The sequence below is a fragment of the Cnephaeus nilssonii genome, assembly GCF_951640355.1.
Source record: "Cnephaeus nilssonii genome assembly, chromosome: 3".
In the NCBI taxonomy this organism is placed as follows: domain Eukaryota; kingdom Metazoa; phylum Chordata; class Mammalia; order Chiroptera; family Vespertilionidae; genus Cnephaeus; species Cnephaeus nilssonii.
Window position 1 is genome coordinate 56505367 of NC_137074.1, and position 24098 is coordinate 56529464.

At 52.0% G+C, this 24098-nt stretch overlaps 1 protein-coding gene across 1 annotated transcript in view; it reads left to right on the forward strand.

The window, feature by feature from the left end:
• Nucleotides 1-24098, forward strand: part of SEMA5B (semaphorin 5B) — a 123070-nt gene that overhangs the window by 94199 nt on the left and 4773 nt on the right. Inside the window, exons 4-13 of the mRNA XM_079767104.1 lie at nt 1991-2036; nt 12444-12506; nt 12864-12962; nt 13679-13892; nt 14601-14886; nt 16767-16902; nt 18317-18524; nt 18636-18843; nt 23613-23730; nt 23900-24081. Coding sequence (XP_079623230.1) covers nt 1991-2036; nt 12444-12506; nt 12864-12962; nt 13679-13892; nt 14601-14886; nt 16767-16902; nt 18317-18524; nt 18636-18843; nt 23613-23730; nt 23900-24081 — 1560 coding nt within the window. The remainder of the gene's footprint in view (nt 1-1990; nt 2037-12443; nt 12507-12863; nt 12963-13678; nt 13893-14600; nt 14887-16766; nt 16903-18316; nt 18525-18635; nt 18844-23612; nt 23731-23899; nt 24082-24098) is intronic.

A 24098-nucleotide genomic window follows, 5' to 3' on the forward strand; every position in this document is an offset into this window, starting at 1 on the left:
AAACTCTCAGGGAAAAACCCATAGTTCACATCTGCTTGACATTAATAAAGCATCTTAACATGCATCTGACCATTCACTGCCCTGTCTCCAGCACCCCGTGAACGAGGAAAGACAGCCACGTCCGTTTTAGCTGCCGACGCTGAGGTGCTCAGAAGGCCCCTCATGAGCAGCTGAGCGGACTCCCCCGTCTCTGCCGCAGCGTCTGCGCTGTGAACCTGCACTCTCACGTGGCCCTCCGACCGGTGGTTCTGCCACCCTCGGGTCCATGCAAGGGGGCCTTGTGGCTCCAGAGTCCAGGCAAAGCAATTTCAGCAGAGCTTGACATGTGCTCAATAGGTAACATCATCGTTAAGACTCTCTTTAAAAAATATATATATATATATATATATATATATATATATATATACATATATATATATATATATATATATATATATATATATATATATATTATTGATTTCAGAGAGGAAAGGAGAGGGAGAGATAGAAACATCAATGATGAGAGAGAATTATTGATCGGCTACCTCCTGCACGCCCCACACTGGGAATCAAGCCCGCAACCCGGGCATGTGTCCTGATGGGGAACTGAACCGTGACCTCCTGGTTCATAGGTCGACGCTCAACCACTAAGCCATACCAGCTGGGCAAGACTCTTTTTTTTTTTAGAGCAGTTTTAAGTTCAGCAAAATTGATGGGAAGGTACAGAGAATTTCTTTATACCCCCAGCCCTACACGTGCAGTCTCCCCCACCGGAGCGGTAAGTTGGTTACAATTGATGAACCTAGATGGACACATCATTATCTCCCAATGTCCGCACATGATGTTATGGTGCACTGTTGGTGGTGTGCATCCTCTGGGTTTGGACAAACTTATAATGATATGTATCCATTATTATGGCATCATACAGAGTATTTTCACTGCCCTGAACATTCTCTGTGTTCTGCCTATCCATCCATTCCCTCCCACCACCAACTCCTGGCAACCATGGATCCCCAGTGCTGTCCCCTAGTTGTGCCTTTTCCAGAAAGTCATATAATTGGAATCAGACAGCATGTAGCCTTTTCAGATGGGCTTCTTCCATTTAGTAATACGCATTTAAGGTCCCTCTGTGTCTTGTTACGGCTTTACAGCTCATTGCTTTTTAGGGCTCAGTAATATTCCCTTTTCTGGGCGGACCACGGGTTATTTATCTATTCACCTGCTAAGGGACGTCTCGGCTGCTTCCAGGTTGGGCAATTATGAATCAAGCTGCTACCCACAGTCCACGAGCAGGTTTTGGTGTGGGCGTATTTCCTCACTTACGGTTTCTGAGCAGCTGGCTGATCTGATGTCAACGGTGCTTGAGGAATCTGCGTCTGGCAGCCCGGTGCCGGCTAGTCCATGGGGAAGAGCATCGTGAAGAGGCAGAGGGGGCGATCTGGGCACGAGGAGACAGGTGGTCCAGGGCGGTGGCCGTGAAAAGTCAGACCCAGAGTCACTGACTGCAGGACGCGAGGAGGCAGACAGGACCCCAGGGGCCCGTGGCGTGAGCCAGGAAAGACGGCTGGCCTGTTTGAGGAGGGGAGTGGGTCTGGGAGGGAGGTGAGGGGAGAAGGCGGGTGGCCTGTCTGGGTCCCTGCAAGAGCTGCAGGAGGCTTTAAGTGGAACAGAAACGGGCTCCAGGGGTGGGAAAGTGGTGGGGGCTTCCCGGGACCTGCCAGGGTGGCCAGACGCGTGGAGTAGACAAGTCTGGGTTTTAACTCGTCCTGGGGCCATTTACCCAACCTGTTTCCTCGTCTGTAAAATGGCTTTTTCCCCTCCGTACTCCTGGGGCTGCTGTGAGGATTCCATGAGCTAAGGGACGTGAAGCTTTCCTTGAGGGTCCGCTTACCGAAGACCCTCTGCACTCGGCACCTGTCCTGGCACCCGGCGTGTGAGGCAGGAGCAGCTGCCTCCCGGGACTGGCCTGCGGGCCCAGCTTGACTGATGATTTCCGTCTCTGTTTTCACAGGAACTACCTCTTCAGGCTCAGCCTTGCCAATGTCTCCCTCCTTCAGGTACATTCCCTTCCCTTCCCTTCCCTTCCCTTCCCTTCCCTTCCCTTCCCTTCCCTTCCCTTCCCTTCCCTTCCCTTCCCTGTAATGTCCCTGGGGTTTGGGGGCCCAGCTGGGGCAGCGCAAAGAGCAAGATTCACAATTTAACCCCTAGCGTGGAAAACAGGAGCCCCGGGCTCTTCTCATTGGCCATGGACTCCCCCTGGCTGTCAAGGTGACTGCTGGGAAGGTCATTGGAAGTGGGGGTGAGGCCACGTGAACAGGGAGGCACGCACAGGGCCCCTTCCTGCGAGGAGGGGAGGAAAGGAGCCCCAGAGCTCGGTGGCCCTGGCCCTGCTTGCCCGGGACTGAAGAGCCTCAGGGTGCTGGGCCTGCAGTGCTAGAACCAGGGCAGGACCGGCAGAACGGGACTGGTTGGTCCTTCTAAGTCCAGCGCCTCATTCCACAGGAAGGCCTCTGAGTTTGGGCCTCCAGGGACAGGACGCCCCTGGTTCCTTTCTTAGCCTGGCCTGAGTAACCCCTCCTCACCCAGCAGCTTCCCTGAGCCGTGACTTGTTAGTTACTTACTGCCAAGGACGCCCCACGCCTCCTTCCCTAAGTGCCCCGGGTGAGAAGGCGTTTTAATGGGCCTTCTTGATCCAGAACATTTACCCCAGATTGAGAAACAAGATGCCACTCCATCTCTGCAGGGGCTGAACATTCCAGAGAAAGGGCGGCCGTCTCTTCTTCTTCAGTGAGGGGAGCGCCCCCGTCCTCCTGTCCAGGAGGCTTGCTGGTCTCCCAGGGATCAAGTGTTCATTCAGCACTCGCTGTGTGTCCGAGCTGAGCTGGGGCAGAGGGGCAGTAAGACAAGCAGCGTCTCCGACCCTCTGGTCTCACAGGACAGCCAGGAGAAGATGATGAGTGATGCGTGGAACTAGAGAATGGTACGAGCAGTTAGTCAGGTGCTGGGCTGCTTGGTATACAGTTTCACTGCAGAGGCCAGTTGGGAGAGGGGAGACCGCCTTGGTGAGCTGGTGTGACATTCTGGTCCGTTTTTTTCTTGCTTCACCTGGGTCTACACCCCATAGGCCATTGCTGCTGGTTTCTAAAAGGGAGGTTGAAGGGAACAGAAAAGGTCTATCCTTCAGGCCAGACCCTTACCAACCAACTCACCCATCCATCCATCTAACCAGCTGCAATAAACGTTGTTGAATACCTGCTAAAGCCCAGCTCCAGTCCTAGGCATGATGCCAGGCATTTAAGATCCAAAGGTGAATCAGGCCCCATCCCTTGCCTCAAGGAGCACGTATGTAAAGGACCATAAATGATTCCCTTTCCTGGATGGGACCCGTGTCGCGTGTTCCTGGAGCCTGGGCTGGAGCAAGGCAGAGGACGTCCCAGAGGCAGCATCCTGTGGCCGCCCGGCTCAGTCACAAGCAGCCCACCCAGGGCCTAGTTTTCTCTTGGCAGCCCCAGTCCTCGTGTCCAGGAGGCTTACTGGTCCCCCGATGATCAAGTATTCATTCAGCACTCGCTGTGTATCCGAGCTGAGCTGGGGCAGAGGGGCAGTAAGACAAGCAGCATCTCCCACCCTCCGGTCTCACAGGACAGCCAGGAGAAGATGATGAGTGATAGATGCCAAGCCCAGCAGGTCAGGGTCTGGGGGAGCCCGTGCAGAGGCAATTCACAGTGGGTGGGGGAAGTGGATCCAGGGGTGCTGTCCTGAGCTCAGGCAGTGGCTTTTTGTTAGGTTCCCATGGCCTGCAAATCAAGGTCTGCTGGAAGGAGTAAAGTGGCTAAAGGCTGCAAGAGAGACAGATGTGCAAAACGAATGGCGGTGCTGGGGGAAGACTGCAGGGAGGGGTTCGTGCTGGGTGTAGTGGTGGCCCAGCAGGGTCTGCACAGGCTTTGCAAAAGTTGCCCGTGGACTGGAGCTTGAAGGATGGGGGTTGCCAGGCAGCTAAGGAGGAGGCACAGATGTGAAACAGCGTGGAGCACCGAGGGGTCCGGTGTGGCAGGATCATGGGGTGTGAGTGGGATGAGGGTGGGAGATGACGCCCGGGAGAGACAGAGGCCACGTCGCAGAGGGTCTTCATTGCTGAGCGGAGAGGTCCATGTTTTATTTTTAAGGCACTGGGGGCTCCTCAAAGGGTTTAAAGCAGAGAGGTAGGTTTGGTATTTTGACCACTTGGCCCAGTGCAGAGACAAATAAGTGGAGAAGCCAGTTAGGACTCAAGTGCAATAGTCCAGACTAGTGATGGGGAGAGCTGAACTAAGGCAGCAGAGTGGGGGTGGAGAGCAGAGGGAGGAAGAGGTCGGCAGGTGGCAGAATCACACAGGGTCATAGCACTGGGGGGGCACCAGGCACGCTGTCTTCTGCATGAAGGTGACCCCTGTTGTTGGGGAAGCTGGCAGTGCTGGAGAGCTTAGGAAGGCTTGGACCACAGCGGTGCCCCCAGGATTCTGGCTTGCATAGCTGAGTAGCATAGATCAGGATGGGCACAGAGCCCGCCTGACTCCAGGCAGTGGTTCTCCCACAGCTGTCCACTGGGATCACCAGAGGAGCTTTAGAAAACAGCGATGCCTGGGTCCCACCCTCAGAGACTCATTTAACTGGTCTGGGGTCCAGCCGGGCGCTGGGGTTTGTAAAAGCTCAATGTGCAGCCTATTTAGGAGCCGCTGCTCCAGGATGTCAAGGAGGCCTTTTCTGGCTTGGCTTCCCCAGGTGTCCTTGAAGCTGGCGCCCATTTCTGGGTCTGTACCTATCAGATGTTAGACTCTCCGGGTTGATGACCAGGCCTGGGGTTTGGTTCATCCAACGCCACGTTGATCTCAGCCATGGGAAGGTATCTTCGGCGAGCCCACAACTTGTGCTGAGGGCAGGCTCAGCTTCGGAGGGCTCTCTGAGGGCTCTGCAAACCAGCCCCAAGTACACCAGGAATTAGTTTTACCATCTTTTTAGGTTGTCTCTTTGGAGCCTGATCTCTGGAATTCAGATTAAATTCTTCCCACTGAAACGAAAAAGAAAAAAAAAATTCCATTGCATGTCCATGTCCCCACCTTAGGCGTACCATCTGGTCAGAGAATGAGAGGAGTTGGAGTGGGCTGTCCAGCGTTCCCTCGAATAGGCAGGCGGCAGACCTCAGCCGCTGGTGAGAAAGTCCCGACTCCAGCGAGCCAGCTCCCTGCCACTGCCCCAGGAGGCTTCAGGTCCCTGCGTGTAAATGTTCAGTCCCCAGATCTGCTACCACAGGTGGCTCACAGCAAAAAAGTGCTAAAAATGAGCTGCCCTCCAACCCGGCCCAGCTTCCTTGACTCTCCAACGGCCTGGGGTCCGCGTGGCTGTAACGTGACTCTCCATGACAGCCCACTGCTCCTCCCACATGGCCCCAGGGCACGCTTTAACCAAACTTTAAAACTCAGTCCTTTATCAATAGTTTAAATAATTAATATCCCTTAAAGAAAAATCTAAGTGCAAACAGTTCATGCAAACCAGTGTCCATTAAAAGGACGTTTGAGTGCCGACCCCTTATTAAACAGGTTATGTAAACCACTGCTCCTTAAGGCAAATCGAAATACCCCAGTCTCCTCCAGTCTCCAAGCACTGAATGGAGGGGCGTGGGTGGGAGGGGCAAAGTGTGCACACACACACACACACACACACACACACACACTCGCTTACGAAGGGAGCGGAGAAATCAAATCAGCTCACCTGTGATGTTATTTATCAGTGTAACATAATAAACTGGCCTGGGGGAAGGAAATGTGGCAAGTGGGTTTGATGAGCTAAGTTGGGTTTGGCAATTAGGAGCCGAGTGATGAGACCAGAGCATGGTGTGGCTGGAGGTCTAGTTGCAATGGCTTTCTGATCTCGGGCTGCCAGGTGTCCTGAAAGTGCAGAAATGAGGACTGAAATGCACAGACGCATCAGAACGCATCCGGGGCTGGGTCCGGTCCAGGGCTGGGTCCGGTCCGGGCTTGGGCACACGGTGAGGCTGATTCTGAGCTCTCGCCTAGTTACCTCCACATTCTCCAAGCTAGTCTGGCAGCTCTAGAGTTGTTTGAAATCTAAACTCTGCTGAGCACTCAGAAGATGTCTTAATGTTCAGCATTGTCTCTGGTGTCCAGGGGAGTTGCTGAGTCTGCAAGGAGATTACCCAGTTCCTGGCTGTCTCACCTGCTCTCTCCCGTAGCTGAAAACCATGCAGGTATTCTGCTACTAGAGATCACCATCCTGGAATTTCTGGGACAGTCCCAGTTTAAAGCACTATGTGTGGCAGATTGACCATACATGCCTATCTGGACTCCTTCATAAAACTCCACAAAAGGACAGTGACAGATTTTAAAGCTACAGGTGCACAATGACAGGACAAAAGAGGTGTCCGTGGACAAGAAATTAACTGCATTCTGGGGAGATGGAGAGTGGATGGAGCCATCGCAACTGATTTGTCAGAAGAGTTTACAGAGGGGATACGGTAGACTCCCAGAAGGCTCAGAAATTGGGTGTCAGATATTGTGGACTGTGAGGATGGGGTGCAAGCCTAAAAGGGGGGAATGGTTGAAATTCTCTAAATTGAGAGGTTGGAACCCAGATCTCCTGTCCCATCCCCCACAACCATCCCTTCCTCCATTTTACCCCTCCCCCAACAAAGAAAGACTAAGACCCTTTTTCTAAAGACCCAACTGGTGAGGCTCCAAATTTGGAGACTCCAGGAAAGGGGAAGACACTGATGGGGTTTGAGACAATGTTTCTCCTCTTCCTCTCTTCATGCAATGTATTTTTGAAGAAACCTGGTCATGTGTCCCACAGAGTTTCCCACAGTCTGGATTTTGCGGATTGCAATCCAAGCATAACTTAACATGTTCCCCTATCCCCGGTATCATCTGTAAATTGATTGTTAGAGCTAAAGACTTTATTCCATTAAGGTTCCCACAAGATTACTTTAATAGGTGTTATTTAATTTTAAAGATTAGTATCTTATTTTCTCTCTTTTTTTTTATGTTAGCAACTACTGATGATTGTTTCCTGGATCCATTAATTCCTTTGGCGTTATAATGTATTAGCTGGACGACTTCTGCAAAGATATATTTCTCTTCATCTACTATTTGGTTACCAAATGATAGTCATATAGGAATGGCAGAATAAATGTTTGATACTCTGTCTTTATTTACCAGTTGATAGTATCTGTCAGTGGTGATCAATTAATTGTATTGTTTTGTTATTACAGACTCGTGGCTTTAAACATTATCTATCCGTTGCATGACTATCCCATCTTTTGCCACTAGGGGGCTGCTTCAAGTTGGCTCCTTGGTCCTTTGACAGGATGATGCCAATCATCTGTGCTTGCATCCTTGGTATTTATAAAGGATACTAGAAGCCCGGTGCACGAAATTTGTGCACGGGGGGTGGGGGGGTGTCCCTCAGACCAGCCTGCACCCTCTCCAATCTGGGACATCCCTCTCACAATCCAGGACTGCTGGCTCCCAACTGCTCGCCTGCCTGCCTTCCTGATTGCCCCTAATCGCTTCTGCCTGCCAGCCTGATCACCCACTAACCACTCCCCTGCTAGCCTGATTGATGCCTAACTGCTCCCCTGCCAGCCTGTTTGCCCCTAACTACCCTCCCCTGCAGGCCTGGTCCCTCCCAACTTCCCTCCCCTGCTGGCCTGATGGCCCACAACTGCCCTCCCTTGCAGGCCTGGTCCCCCCCAACTGCCCTCCCCTGCTGGCCATCTCGTGGCAGCCATCTTGTGTCCACATGGGGGCAGCCATCTTTGACCATATGGGGGCAGCCATCTTGTGTGTTGGAGTGATGGTCAATTTGCATATTACTCTTCTATTAGATAGGCTGTTTCAGTCTCACCTTGCACATTCAATAAACCCAGACCTGGAATAAGCCATTGCTCTAAGAAGTCTTTTTCCTTTCAGTGGGAAATGGTTAGAGATTTATTTTCTAATGTAAACTAATAGTCAAAAATCCCCAGACATTTGAGGAAAGCCTCAAGTGAAAGAGAAAGATCGAAACAAACAGGCAAGCAGAGTGAAGGAAGCTGTAAGAAACAGGGTCAGTGCAAGAACTAAAAGAAAACATTAAATTAATTAGAAAAAATAATTAGACTCTTCTGAGATATAAAAATACATCTTGTTACATAAAACAATAAGTTAAAAATATGGAAATTAAAAATATGATTGTGGAAATAAAATTTGAATTTAGAAGATAACATTGAAGAAAAATCTCCCAGAAATTAGAACAACAACAAGAAAACAAGAAATGAAAAACAGGAGAGAAATAACAGAAAACTAGATGATAAATATACAAAGAACAACTGGATTGGATTAATAAGAAAAAGAGAACAGAGAAAAAGGTGAGGAAAAAATTAAGGACAAAATAACCTGAGAAAATCTGCCAAAACAGAGGATGAGCCATTACACTGAAAGAGTTGACTGAGTTCCCAAAAGACACCTGCACTAAGGCACATCCATGTGAAAGTCAGGATTCGGTTATCAAAGAGAAGATCCTAAAAGCTCCCAGAGCCTAAAGAAAATGCTCACTACCAAAGATGGGGAATGAGACTCACACCAGACTTCTGACTAGCAATCCTAGATTCTAGAAGACAATGGAGGAATAAATGCCTTTGAAATTCTGAGTGAAAAATTATTTCAGCCTAAAAATCTATATCAAAACTGTCAATCAAGTATGAAGATAGGTTGAATCAGTAATGCAAGAATTTTTAAAAATTGGCCTACCACCGAAACCAGTTTGGCTCAGTGGATAGAGTGTCGTCTGAGGACTGAAAGGTCCTAGGTTCGATTCCGGTCAAGGGCATGTACCTTGGTTGCGGGCACATCCCCAGTAGGGGGTGTGCAGGAGGCAGCTGATTGATGTTTCTAACTCTCTATCCCTCTCCCTTCCTCTCTGTAAAAAATCAATAAAATATATATTTTTTAAAATTGACCTACCGTATTCCTTTCCTTAGGAAGATACTGGAGATGTGCTCCACAAAAATAAGCACGTAAATCAAGAAAGAGGGAAACATGGGATTCAGCGAGCAGGAGAGGAAAGAAGGTACATCCCAGGTGAATAGGCAAGCAGGAGGCTTCCGTCCACTCGGGCAGGAGGAAGAGGATGGGGACTCATAGATTATCTAAACCATTTGTGTGTGCAGTTAGCAAACAATATCGAGAGGGGTTTGTAACACCTGTTGAGCATCTGGGGAAAAATAGTAATTTGCAAAACAAGCAAATGAAGAAAATTACCCAAGATAATTATTCCATTCAGGAAAAACAAAAAGCTGGTCAAGAAAGGAAACCTCATCAGAATAGGCAAATTTCCTTGATACTCGGATGCACGTTTTCACATTTTTAACGAGTCTGAAATCAGGCCACGTCTTTCCGTCAAAGGCATCCTACAGTCCCTGTGGCCAGACTGCAGTCCTGATGGAGTTGTCATTGCCTGTGCCTGAACTTGGTCTTCATTCCCGTGTTCCGATCCTACACCACCAACCAATTGGCATTTTAGTCCACAAACCATTTGCAGATGATTTGAGGAGGGAATAGCAGTCCTGGTTTGTCAGAAGACCTTCTGTGAGCACCTTCTGGTAAGATCAAGAAAGTGCCAGCATCCAATCTTGCAGGATGGGGTCAATAGTTTGGAAGAGAAATCTGGAGAACAGAGTGGAACGTTCTTTAAGAATTGCTGTATCACTGATACCCTGGGTAGTTCAAAGAATGAGACACCAAGACAAACAACAGCAACAAAAATGAGCGCTGACAACGGAACAGAAAAGTGATTCAGACGAGATGAACTATGAATTCAGAGGAGGTTTAAGGATACTCAGTTCTGCTTACATTTTTCTTTTTTGTATGCACAATACCGATAGATGATTTAAAATGTCTAAATAAGAGCACTGTCAATAAATTTACATTAAAAATTTAAGTAATAAAGGTTTGGCAGCATATATTCTTTCTTAGTGGTTCATATTACAATCAATGATGCAATCTGGGGTATTAAGTTGGTAGTAGTGAACAATTTTTACATATTTATAATACTAGTTAAATACCGATGTTGATTTTTAATTAAATTACTATCACACTAAAAGATTAAATAATTAATGTTACAGAATTGTAATGGGAAGGTGGGGAGGGCAAAATGAATGTGTGCTTTGAGGTAGGAGAGATGGGGATGAGTAAGTGGGGGAAATCTTCACCTCCATAGCAGAAGAAGTCAAGACGAAGTCTGAGGTTGATGCATATTTTTTAGAAACTGAATTAAACACACACAGAGGAATAGCTGACCTTGAGAAATGGGGTTGGGGTGTGAGAGGAGGAGGCTACTTGAGCTTATTTAAATAAATTTTTCATACTATTTAACTTTTTCAACTCTGTGCATCATTACTTTGATAAAAATAATTTTAAAATAAAATAAATGACTCAAGCCCATTCTATGCTGTTATCATTATAAATATACATATTCTTTGCAGGCCATCTGCTCTAGCTTTTTGGTTTGAGAAATCTTTTCGCTGTGAGAGGCTGTAGGATGCAGCAGAGAGAGCTGAGCGCTGGTGTCTGTTGTCTGAGATGGCATCTCGGGTTTGTTGCCTACTAGCTTTGTGACCTTGGGCATTGCTCCGCTCCTCTGAGCTTCCTTTTCCACACCTGTAAAATGAGCAGAAGGCTGCGTGTTTCATTGGCTGTGCTGAGGATCAAAGAGAGGAGGAATGTCAAGTCCCTGGCAGTGTTTGTCCTGAGGTTCAGCCCAGGGTGACTCTAACTCCTTTTGATTGAACACACCTGCCTCCACCCAATGAGATTCCCACCCCCTTAGGAACAAGCCTACCCCTTCAAAGTGCCCCTGTGCTGAGGGATCCCAAGGCCCCAGTGAGGCCCTTTGCCCACACAGTCCCCCGCAGCCACCCACGTTCCAGAGCTTTAGACCTGGACATGCGCAATGTGTGTGAGTCACTGCGCTTTTCTACCTACAAAGCCCTGAGGTTTCTTGTTTATGTTCCTCTTTTCTTCTCACATCAGGCTCAGCCTGGGAGCTGCTGGGGCCCTGAGGATGACAGTGGCTCCCTGGTTTCTGTCCAAATGAACCCTAGGGGTCATTTGTCCTTCCCCTGAGCCCCTGGCCTGGCAGGATGAGCCCAGCCCGCTCATGGGTCTGATGGAGGCATGACCAAACTTGTCACCGCTCCTGAATCCAGGAAGTCAGCCCTCCCTCAGCCCCACAAAGCAACCATCTTGGGCCTGTGGGAGGCTGCAATCTGGAAAGCAGAGAACAGCCCTGCCCCCCACTCCAGGCACCCTTCTTGCCCTCTCACACCCGGGCCCCTAGACCCCAGCAGGCAGTGACTGCATAGCTAGGAGCTTTGTTAGAAATCAGAAGAGGTGTTGTTTTATTTTCCCTGTTTGGATGGGAGAGCTATTGCTCAGGGCTCCCTCTCCCCGGACAGGTAGGCAGTTCATATTTACACACGGGACCCAGAAATCTCTAAAGAGCCACACACCAGGGCTGCTGACATTGCCTGGACCTGAGGGGCATCACTTCTCCTTCCAGATGCTCTTTCGGAGGCCGGAGGCCGGGAGGGACCAGCTGAGAGTAGAGATGGAATAGATGAAGGGGGAGGGGAACAGCCCTCTCCCAGGCCATGGGCACTTGGGAACATGACAGTGTCCTCTGGGTCCCTGAGTGAAAGCTGTGTCCCCAGGCACGTTGCCTCATGAGAGAGCATGCTGGATGCTAAAGGGAAACGAGAAGGGATGCAGGCGGAGGAGAGCAGTTAGGAAAGTGGAAGTCCTGGGTTCTGGAGGTGGTGGGGTAAAGAAACACACACAGAGCCCTTGAATCCGGAATGTGGGTCCCAATCCCAGCTCTACCGTGTAGCAGCAGCAAGTCACACAGAACCCGAGTTTCTTTATCTAAAAACAACAAAAAAGCACTCTGCAGGGTTGTAGTGGGGAAATTAAACAGATCTCTGGTCTCTAAGGTTTGCAGAATCTAGCCTTCCTTGCCCCCCACTCACTTGAGGGACATCTGGCACATGATGGAGGCACGTTTCCTATTGCCCACTCAGGCCTGGTGCGGTCCTGAAGGTGGAGCACTTCCATCTCCTGCTGCCCCGGGGAGGAGGGCTCCGGGAGGTCCTAGGATGGAGCTGCAGGGGGTGCAGCTGAGGAAGCTGGTACTCCAGCCTCCCCGGACCCTAGCAGGTGCGGAGGGTGTTGGGCTGAGGGGATGTTCACTCCTTAAAGGTCTCTGGGTACGGAGGTCTGCAGCCCTCTGGGTCCATGTGGATGTAGTGAGAGAAGCCCTTACCCTGCAGGCTGTCCCTGACCCTTCCCCAGTTTCCTGTCCACCCAGGCCCTGACAGCTGCCTGCCCTGGCGGCGAGTGGCACAGCTGTGTGATGTCTGTGTCCTCCCCCCACAGGCCACAGAGTGGGCCTCCAACGAGGACACGCGCCGCTCCTGCCAAAGCAAAGGGAAGACGGAGGTATGGTGGCCTTGCTGGTCCGGGGTCCCGGCTTGGGGCCAGTAGGAGGCTGTGGTTTCGGGGATGGACGGGCATGCTGTGGGCACAAGGCCACCTGTGCACAGGCCCAGACTGGATGCGCTGGGGGCTCCTGTGCAGGTGAGGTCAGCCCTGAGCATTTGAGAGGGCAGTGATGCAGTGAGGCGGCCGGGGAGGGAGGTATGGGGGCAGGGGAGGCCCACGCTGCCACCTGAACTTGAGATCAGGGTGAGCTGGGGCACAGGGCAGTGCTTTTGCGTACCTGTGGTGCAGTGGTGAGAGGGGAAGACACCCAGAGCCTGGAGAGTTGTCCCTTGATCACCTCCCCTTTTGCTTCAGGAGGAGTGTCAGAACTACGTGCGCGTCCTGATTGTCACTGGCCGGAAAGTGTTCCTGTGTGGGACCAACGCCTTCTCCCCCGTGTGCTCCAGCAGGCAGGTGGGGACCGCTCGGCGGGGGGTGGGGGGGGGTGGGGGGGTGGCAGTAAGAAAGGCACACAGCAGGTTCTCCCGCCCAGGCACATAGCCTTGGAGTGGGGGTGCCAAATTTAGCAAACAACAAACCCCAAAACAAGAAAGGATCCCCAGTTAGATTTAATTTCTGATAAACAACCAATTATATTTTAGCATAAGTATGTCCCAGGAAAGATTTGGGCCATACTGCCCAGATGGCGCGGCTCAGTGGTTGAGTGTCAACCTAGAACCAGGAGGTCACGGTTCAGTTTCTGGTCGGCACATGCCCGAATTGTGGACTTGATCCCCATTGGGTGTGTGCAGGAGGCAACCGGTCAATGATTCTCTCTCATCATTGATTCCCTCTCCCTTCCTCTTTGAAAAAAAAAATAAATAAAGATTTGGGACATACTTATACTAAAAAATTATTTGTTGTTCATCGAAATTCACATTTCACTAGGCCTGCTGTGTTTTATCGGTGTACCTTACCGTGCAGGGGCCAGAGCAGGTGGGGCTCCTGACACAACCCTCCCCTCCATGAGGGCTGCTTCCGCAGAGGGACTGTGGGGTGGGCATTGAGGGGGAGGCTGGGAGAGGGAGGCTCACAGAGACCAGGGACCCAGGGGAAATAAACTCTGAGGTGGGAAAACAGGCAGCCCCTGGATCTCAGGGAAAAGTGCCCCCATCTCCCCGCCATCCCAGGTGGGGAACCTCAGCCGGACGGTGGAGAAGATCAATGGCGTGGCCCGCTGCCCCTACGACCCTCGCCACAACTCCACAGCCGTCATCTCCTCCCAGGGGGAGCTCTACGCGGCCACCGTCATCGACTTCTCGGGTCGGGACCCTGCCATCTACCGGAGCCTGGGCAGCGGGCCGCCCCTTCGCACGGCCCAGTATAACTCCAAGTGGCTCAATGGTAAGGAGACACAGCCCCAACGGTGGGGTTCCCCCAGTTCTGACCCACCAGCCCATCCTGACCCCCATCAGTCCTCCTCCCTGCCCAGCCTCTGAAAGGGCTCACACTGGCTTCATCAAGGGGCCCAGAGTAGGGTGTGTGTTTGCCCAGGGAGATGGACTCTGGTTGAAATCGCAGATGTCCTGAGTACCCAGGGCAGAGGGGGGCAGGCTATGAGGGGAAAGGAAGCGTTAGGAATTGATGTGGAGGATGGATTATGGGAAAAGTGACTGGGGCGAGGTGAGGGGGGGGGGGGGGGGAGAGTGGCATGAGTTTCCTGCCCCTTGGAGTTGAATCCCTGCTTCTCCACTAACTAGCTGTGTGGCCTTGAGCAAGTATTGACCTTGCTGTGCCACAGTATTCTCATCTATGACCTGGGGCTAATCACGGTGCTGACCTCCTCGGTGGTTAAGAGGATTAAATGGCTGATGCATATAAAGTGCTCACATTAGTCCTGGTACACAGTGAGTGCCGAGTAATGCATGTCAGTTATTATTCCAACTGCACTTTGGGTTGGAGGTGGGGACAGGGTTAGAGCCTCCAGGTCGCCAGGCTGGCAGAGGGATGTCAGGATGCCCACCTGGGAAAACGGAAGTAGGTGACTACTCCCGACTCCGCCCCCTTCCTCCCTGCTAACCTGACCCACCCTTGTTCCTCTTCTGCCCCCAGAGCCTAACTTTGTGGCAGCTTATGATATCGGGCTGTTTGCGTACTTCTTCCTGCGAGAGAACGCGGTGGAGCATGACTGCGGGCGCACCGTGTACTCTCGGGTGGCCCGCGTGTGCAAGAACGACGTGGGGGGCCGCTTCCTGCTGGAGGACACGTGGACCACGTTCATGAAGGCCCGGCTCAACTGCTCCCGCCCGGGCGAGGTCCCCTTCTACTACAACGAGCTGCAGAGTGCCTTCCACCTGCCCGAGCAGGACCTCATCTACGGGGTCTTCACCACCAACGTGTGAGTGAGTCCCTGCCCTCCCCCACCCCTTCCCTGGGATGCTGGCCTCACAGCCTGGTGGGCTCGGGGAAGTCCCCCTCTGATTCTTGTTTCTCTTTCTGTGCGATGGGGATTGTTGTGCCTTCTGCAGCGGGTCATCTGAGGATTTTGTGACTTGCTGCCCCTGCCGTGGTCAGCATGTATTCTGGGTTGCCATGAAGGCCAGGCCTAGGCCAGATATGAAGCAATAGAAGGAGCTGGGTTGTGGCTTCAGGAAGAAGTTGTGGTGATGAGAGAGAGGCAGCTGCCTTGAGGGAGGGGATGGCAGCTCCGGAAGGTCCGGCAGCAGCCTATCCGGGAGACGCCGAGGATGTCACAGTCCCTTCCAGCCTCAGGATTCCATGGCCCTGCTAACCCTACCCAGCAAAGCAAGAGCAGACCTTAAGGAGCTTACATTCTAGAGAGGGTGGTTATCAGTAACTGTGATATTCATATCTCACCACTTTAATCGTGGTAAATGCTACAAAGGGAAAGGGCAGTGAGTGCACAGGGAAGCCTCTAAACATATAGAGAGAGGGGTGGTGATCAGGGAAGACTTCCTGTAGGAAGTGACGCCCGCAGGATAAACAGGAATTAACTAGGGGAGAGGAGCAGTCTAGCCCAAGGGAACCACACATGCAAAGCTTTTGGGTTGGTAGAAATGTTTGAGGAACGGAGCCAGACCAGAGTGGCAAGAGCCTGGAGGGAGAGGAGGAGACAGACAGGAGAGGAGGCAGAAGGGCTGGGAGAGGGAGGATTATGTCCTGCAGGCCTTGTAGCCGGTTTTACCGGTTTTGATATTTATCCTAAGAGCAATAAATTATTGAAGGACTTGAAGCAGGCCAGAGACTAGCTCGGATGTGCGCTTTGAGACACACACTCTGGCTGCTGAGTGGAGAACGGATTGGAGGAGACGAGGCAGTGGCAGGGAGGCCAGCCAGGAGGCCAGTGTGGCATCCAGGGGAGATGATGGCGGCGGAGACCAGGCAGAAATGGGCACATTTGTGAGAGGGACTGAACGCAGAGAACGGAACTGGAAACACTTGGTGTAGTGATATCAGCTCTGAACTGTTCACATCAGACTCATAGAAACCTGAGACTTCGTGACTGAAAGGGGTCTTAGAGGTCATTTGGCTCAGGGTGTTGTGGGCTGCAGTATATCAGTGGTTTGGTAACCCACTTTTAAAACAAACAAATAAATAAAACAGAATAGGCTGGAATAAAAATATCAGAGTATAATGTATTTAATAAGGGTAAGTATTGTCTCATAAAACTTCATTGCATATGTGTGTGTGCATATATGTGTGTGCATATATGTGTGTGTTATACTGAGTTGTAATATAAAATACTAGAGGCCTGATGCACAAAGTTCATGCAAGGGGCTTGGCCCTCGCAGCCCCGGCTGCCTCAGCCCTCCCCCTGCGGCCCCGTTCCCCCACCCCCAACCCACTAGTCATTCCGGAAGGTTGTTCCGGAAGATAGTTCTGGAAGGTCGTTCTGCCATCGGTCTAATTAGCATATTAGCTCTTTATTATATAGGGTATTTCCTACAGTGGCCATGGATAAAATGAAAACGCTGAGTTTATCTGACCCTCCCATAGGAGAAGGGAAGGGGACGAGTAGGTAGCACAGAACCACCAGGGTTCTCATCAGTGGCCTTTCTTTCCCAGAGGGTTCCCAGAGCATGAGGACCACGGTTCCTCCTCTGTGACCCCCCATCACGCAGGAGGCACCAGGCTAATCATAGGTGTTCAGTCGGCCTTTGAGCAGTGCCAGGCGATGCCTTGACTGCTGGCTGTGGGGTCTAAGGAGGGTGCTGAGGCCTATGCGGGGGCAGCATCCCACCACCTCTTGCCTTTCAGAAATAGCATCGCTGCTTCTGCTGTCTGCGCCTTCAACCTCAGTGCCATCTCCCAGGCTTTCAACGGCCCGTTCCGCTACCAGGAGAACCCCAGGGCTGCCTGGCTCCCCATCGCCAACCCCATCCCCAATTTCCAGGTACAGCTTCTCCTCTCTGCCCCTCTCTGTACACAGGGCCTTCCACCAGACTACCAGTCACAAGCTGACTCCCAAGCCTGTCCATGCTCATTTACGCCCATCTGAGGGGGTCTACAGTGGTCCCCTACGAGGGTGGTAACCTCTGAGACTGTGGAACAAGAAAGGTAGAGCGGTTGGGTCACAGAGCAAGGGATCATGCTCTGAGCCATCTCTAAATGTGACCCCACCTCCAGGAAGGTAGGGAGGTCGGACCAGGAGACCACACAACCTGTCTGGCAGAATTTGGGGATTTTGGCTGAAGTTTGCTTGCCGTCTGCATGGGTACTAATGCCTGGAGAGTCTCAGTGTCAGGAGTGTGAGGGTGTGTCATCACCTGATTGATTTCCTCAATTGTTTTTGCCCAGCAACGGACCTGAACGTTCCCTGTTTCTGTGTGTTCTTTTTCTGTTCCTATGTTGAACTTTTTCTGTTTCTATGTGTTTGTACATCTTGTTTACTGCAGGCCCTCCCTTGGTTTCCCATGCCTCCCGCCTTAAGTCCAGAAACATTTTATTATTTCTGCTTAATTGATTCCTGTGGTTAGGCTGGCTCAAACTGCCATGTCTGTCCCTGCCTGTGTTCCACCTGCCTTTGTTTGCCACTGGACCCCTGCCCTGTCTGCCTGCGTTTCAAATTAACCCTCTCAAGGGCACTGGGTGCCCTGGGTGGTATGGGAAAGAGCCATGGGCAAAGGAAACTATGGATGGTGGACTTTCACATCCATCAACTTCCTGTCCCGGCCAGAAGGAGCAGGGGGAGACTTCAGGCTTTGTGGTCCCACAAGCTTGAGCCGGATCTAGCCCCTCTCTCTGTGTGTGACCTTGGGCAAGTCACTCACCTCCTTGCCTCACTTTTTCTTTATCTGGCATGCAGGGATAATTCCACTGACCTCATAGGTATGTGTGAGGGTTGATAAGCACCTGATATGGTGCCTGGAATGCAGTAGGTGCTCAATAAATGGTAGTCGTCTGCCAGTTTTGGTTTGGAAGGCATACGAACTTGAACAGGTAGGGACACGGGAGAGGAAGGCAGAGCTGACACAACATGAGGGAGGGGCGCCTAGAGCCACAGCATACGATCAGAGGACACTTGTTGTCCGCGCTCAAATAATCCCTTTTTTGGACAAGACAGTCTCCCCCTCCTCTTCCCCAGCCCTGGCAGGTCCTTCCTGCCCCACCTTCCCAGCCTCAGTTTCCCTTAGTTCCCAAAGAGGCATCTCTTCCTGGAAGAGGGTGCAGGGGGCTGGGTGGGGCTGTTGGGGGAGGACTGAAGAGCCAGAGTGTGCCAGTGACCGCCTGGGTTGCCATAAGGAAGGAGGGAGACAGGGATTGCGCAGCCCAGCGGCTGCGCTCCTGTGACCCGCCTCCCTGCGCAGTGCGGCACCCTGTCCGAGATGGGCCCCAATGAGAACCTGACGGAGCGCAGCCTGCAGGACGCACAGCGCCTGTTCCTGATGAGTGAGGCCGTGCAGCCGGTGACCCCCGAGCCCTGCGTCACCCAGGACAGCGTGCGCTTCTCGCACCTCGTGGTGGACCTTGTGCAAGCCAAGGACACGCTCTACCATGTGCTCTACATCGGCACCGGTGAGCCGGCCCGCGGGGTCTGGGCGCGGAGTGGGAAGAGGTTGAGGGGCGAGGGCTAGGGCCGTGAGGTTCCCGGCCCTTTAAGGCCACCCCCTCACCTGACCCTTCCAGAGTCGGGCACCATCCTGAAGGCACTGTCCACCACGAGCCGCAGCCTCCGGGGCTGCTACCTGGAGGAGCTGCACGTGCTGCCCCCCGGGCGCCGCGAGCCCCTGCGCAGCCTGCGCATCCTGCACAGCGCCCGCGCGCTCTTCGTGGGGCTGAGCGACGGGGTGCTGCGCGTCCCGCTGGAGAGGTGCGCCTCCTACCGCAACCAAAGGTAAGCGAGCCGGGGGCGGGCCTCCGCGGGTTTATCCCCGCCCATCGCGCTTTTGGGACGGGGGGGGGGGGGGGGGGGGGAGGGGTCTGTTGGACCCGGATGTCATTCTGGCACAGTCTCCAGCTGTGTGCCTTTGAACCAGTCACTTAACCTCTCTGAACCTGGGTTTCCTCCTCATAAAATCTCCGCAGGGTTCTGGCAGGGTTTGGTGGAGGTTAATTGGGATAATCAGCATAAACCACTTGTCACTGTTGTCATCCCTACCATCAGCCCCGTATAGTTACAGCCCACTTAACTTCTTCTCTGTCCCCTCTGTTCAGAGAGTGGCCTTTATCTTTGAGACCGCAGTGCTTATCAGGGGGAGGGGGGGCAGATGGGAGACGCGCTTTGAGTCAGCCCCCCGCCCCCCCCCCCCCATCTTTGCTCCTCTTCCTTCCTTAGAAGCCTAGCTGGGGTGGGATGGAGGTGAAGAACCATGTGGAGCCTGTATACCCTCCCCAGCTGTGTCCCAGATCAGTTCCCCATACCTTAGCTTCAAGCGGTTCCACAAATTTGGCAACAGAGACACTGGCATTTAAGGGGAAAACAAAAGCTTATTCCAAAGCCAAATGGAGATAGAGCTCAGACTCCCACCACGTGAGCCTCCCCCAAACTGCAGCTCTTCATTTCTGAGCTAATCAAGAACGGCCTTTAGCTGGCATGGTCACAGCCACACGGGCTCCTGTGATCTTTGCAACACAGAGACCTCCTGGCCGTGCCCATCTGTCCTTGAGATTTGGGAGACAAATGCATCTCCTGCTGCCAAGGATTGTCCTCCAGCCCCAGGAGGGTGTGCTGGGAGCTGGGCAGAGGCCTGGAGAGCAGGGGAAGAGGCCTGATAGTCCTGATGTGGCGGCCAGGGGAAGGGGGGAGGGTAGCAGTGGGCAGGCAGTTAAGCTACCCTCAGCCCCAACACATGGCTCCATCAACAAAACACCCAACATTGACTTAGCCCTCCCATGCTCAGAGCCCTTTGCAGGGCTGTCCGTGTGAGAGGAGCGAGGCAAGAGGAACTAAGTCTGGAACGCTTTCGTTTTCCTGGGAGTTCTGAATGCGTGGCTGGGGAGAGAACTCTTGGCTTGTATCTGACATGTGGGGAGAGACAAGGGTGCAGTGGGAGGGACTCACATGCTGCAATTGGACACACCCAGGGTACCACCTCAGCTCCATTGTCTACTATCGATATGATCTTCAAGTTCTTTAACCTTTTGTGCTTCAGCTTTTTCATTTGGGAAAACAGGGTGACATAGTGATGGAGCAAATACTGTTCAGTTTGGGCTGAGTCATTGTAAGGATTGGGAATAATACTCATGGAGCGCCAATCCAGCGAGTCATAAGTGGTAGCTAATGTTCTTATTCCTTTTTCTCTCTAGAAATATACTTAGGGGTCTCCAACCTCCTGGGTTTTCTGGAGTCTCCAGTCTCCAAGCTTGAATACAGACAGCACTGCTTGGCAGTGAGTCACAGGCTCCTGCTGATGCCATTCCCCCATTGCTTGTGTTCATTAGCCCTTGTGTTGTTATTAAACTTTTCACATGTGCCTTGTTCTTTAAGAGGTTGTAAAGCTTTGAAGGTAAACTCAGTGTCCCAGTATTTTTTTATATTCCACCGGGGGCCACGCCCATTCCAAGGCATACACTGGCCTTGCACACATGAATGAATCTTCTTGATTTGGCCTGAAAGGAGGTTGGTGCAGGAGGGAGTGAGGAATGGGGCTGGAAGTGGATTGAGGCCAAGGGAGAATTTTGATTTGAATCCTGTGACTGGGCACTGAAGTGGTCTTAGAGCAGGGAAGTGACAGAGTGACAGAAGATCAATCAGAGAGTGGCGGGCAGCACTGTCGTAGGGCAGATGGTCGGCCAGCATGAGCTAATGTGGCTGTGGCCAGATCTGAAGTAATGGGGTCTGCAGTGGAATGAGAGGAAGAAAGCTGCTGCTGGGACAGGTCCCCGCTCACACAGTGCTGCAGAGAGGGGACGGGCAGGTTGCATAGCGTGGCCAGGTGGCACAGCCAGTTCGAAAGAGGTCAGGTGGGAGTCTGAAACTTTCATACTATTTGGCTTCCTGAGTTTGGGATAAGGGGCATTTGTGTGTTCAGTGAAAACCCTGTCATAAACCTGTGGTGGATGTAAAAAATGGAAAAGGTGAGGTTTCATTATTGCAAAGTTAATCAACTGACCGGAGTAAACCCGTGCAGCCAGCAAGCTGTGCACCTCAGAGTCTGGAAGCCAAACTGTCTATGGTACAATGTACATCAGAATGTGCGCAATATGGGTGGGTTGTCACAGCGTTTTATCCTAGGATAGGCATTTCATGTGTTTTCCTCATTCCTTTCAAAGCTGGCAGGAGGATGAGGGTGGGTGAGCGGAGCGCCTTCAGGCCCCCTCCTCTGCCCAGAATCTGGGGCTTGTGTCCAGCCCTCTCCTTTCACTCGGGAAAATCTGGGTTCTGTGGGGCACAACCAGAACCCTAGCCTGGCCAGAGAGAGACCAAGGCTCACAAGAGGAGGAGCAGGGAATGATGCTGACTTGGCTCTACAAAGCAGGTGTTTATGCATGATCCACCCCTTCCTCCTTCCAGCTTGCCAATCAGGCTGCACCGGAGGGATGTGGCCTCTACCTCAGCTCCCTCGGGAGGAAAGCTCAGAGAGTGTCTCCTCCTGACCTTCCTCCTGACCTTCCCTCCCTCTGCTGCCATCTTAAGTAACAGCCACTTGCTCCCAAGCTCCTGGGACACCATTGCTACCTTGGACAGCTCCCATTTAGAGCCTTGCTACTCGGTGCTGGAAACTGCCTGCTTGCCACCTCCACCATCCATCTCTGAGCTCATGGAATGAGCCTGTTCCCTTCTATAATGGCTGCTTGAGACATTGAAGTAAAAAAAAAAAAGCACATGGTGATACATTATTGGTCTGATGGCTGCTTTAAACACACACACACACACACACACACACACACACACACACACACAAAACTCTAAACTGCCACCCAATCCTACAGTCAGAGACACAGTTTAACTCTTCCCTGTTTGGAGCTTTAATTTTCTTAAGAGCGTTCCCTGCCCTGTAAGCTTTGGAGCTTCATTTGGCAAAAGCAGTGAACGCAGATAAGAGAGCTCAGGCACTAGCCCCAGCGCGGCCTTGCAGGCCTCCCCGGGCAGCCAGAGCCAGGGCCAGAACAGGGCAGGAGTGTCCTTGGAATAGGAGAGGCAGAGAGGGTGAGGGATCCTGATGGCGGAGGCGGGGAGGGGGTTGGGGTTAGCATCTACCCTGAGGTTTCTCTTCTCTCCTTTCTTGTTCCGTCCTGGGTTGGAGAGACGGGGCACTTTATCTCTAGGCTTTGGAACGTTGACAAAAGTGGCCCCGGAACAGCGGTTCTCAGCCATGCTATTCATTAGAATCACCTGGGGGGTATTTAAAAGATCCCAGTGCCTGGGCCTACTCCAGTCCAAAGGCCTAGGTAAAAGGCAGGGTTTTTGTTTGTTTGCTTGCTTAAGGTTTTTAAAAGATTCCCAGGAGATTTTAATTTGCAGTTAAGACTGGAAACTACTGTTCTAGAACTGGCTAGATGAAAGAAGTAGCATGAGGCAATTGCATTCCTCCTGAATCTTCTGCTTTGATCTTGTGTGAACCGACTCAAATGTGCTGCTCTTAGTCATTTTCTCTATTGGCAGACATATGTTTTTGATAAATAGCATCTTTATTATTATTAATAACCACTAGTCATGGCTAGTTCTTCTTTAAAAATTTAATATATGCTGCTTAGTAAGTGCAGTATCAGCTGCTTCTAGAGTTTGGTCTCCCTTTCGGAGAGCTGGGGGAAATACACTCAGGAGTGGGCTTTATTGAATTCTAACTGGTTGAATTTGCTAGCAGCCAATTTGGTCCAAATGTCAGCACATGAGCAGAATCTTAAAACCACAGGTTGCTGGGGCTACGCTTACACATGTATTTAGTCCCATAATGTCTAATTTGATGCATTCTGCTCGAGAAACAACCCCCAATCAAACCATTGGTCCTAGATGAAAATATGAGTGCACTTATACTGTACAATTTACACAAATGGTGCTTGAGTGAACAAAGTGGAAACAGATTCTTGAGCAACAGATGAGTGTTCTGCATTCCCAGGTGGGCCAGAGTATGCTTCCTGGGCTCCAGCAAGGCCCTCACCCACTAACACCCCAAGCCCCACCTCCCTTATACAAGGTCAGGGGTTGCTGGAACAAGGGAGAGAATTGCCTTCTTTGACCTCCGCCGGGGACAAGGGAAGCCACACCCTCTTCTCTATAAGGCCTCTCATAAAACCTCTTTTCTCTCTGGGCCTGGTCTGGAGGCCTGGTCTGTTGAATTCACTAAAAATAAAGAACTCACCTGACAGGCGACTCTCCCTGAAGCTTCAAGGAGACACCAACAGGGCAACCTCTTGACTCTTTAGTGTATCCCTTTAGCCCTCGACATCCCTGGCCCCGCTGGCCAATGGAAAGTCCCCCTACAGACTCCAGGAGGATAATAACAGTGCCTTCATTATTGGGTTGTTGTATTAAATTCTTCCATGCTTGTAAAGCACTTACAATGATGATGCCTGGCAAACAGTAAGTGTTCAGTGAACTCATCATTGTGGAGGGCAACTGGATGGACAGGGGTGCCCAGAGGGGAGCGGCCAGGTGTCTTCTTGGGATGCAGTGAGGCTGGGAGGCCAGTGGGCTTGAGTCTCAGGGCCTCTGTCTGGCAGGGCATGCCTGGGGGCACGGGACCCGTACTGCGGCTGGGACGGGAGGCAGCAACGTTGCAGCACCCTCGAGGACAGCTCCAACATGAGCCTCTGGACCCAGAACATCACAGCGTGTCCTGTGAGAACCCCCTTATCCCCCCCACCTAGGACCTGTCCCCCCATTTCAGGCTGTGACTCCCCAGCAGAATCCCCATACCCCCTAGGACCTCCTGCCTTCCCTACTCCTGCCTTCTGTGACTGGCCCCCCTGCACCCCACCCCCGCCCCGCCTCTGATGTGTGTCTGCAGGTGCGGAATGTGACTCAGGATGGGGGCTTTGGCCCGTGGTCACTGTGGCAACCATGTGAGCACTTAGATGGGGACAACTCAGGCTCTTGCTTGTGTCGGGCCCGAGCCTGTGATACCCCTCAACCCCGCTGTGGGGGCCGAGACTGCCTGGGGCCAGCCATCCACATTGCCAACTGCTCCAGGTATGTGTGGCTACAGG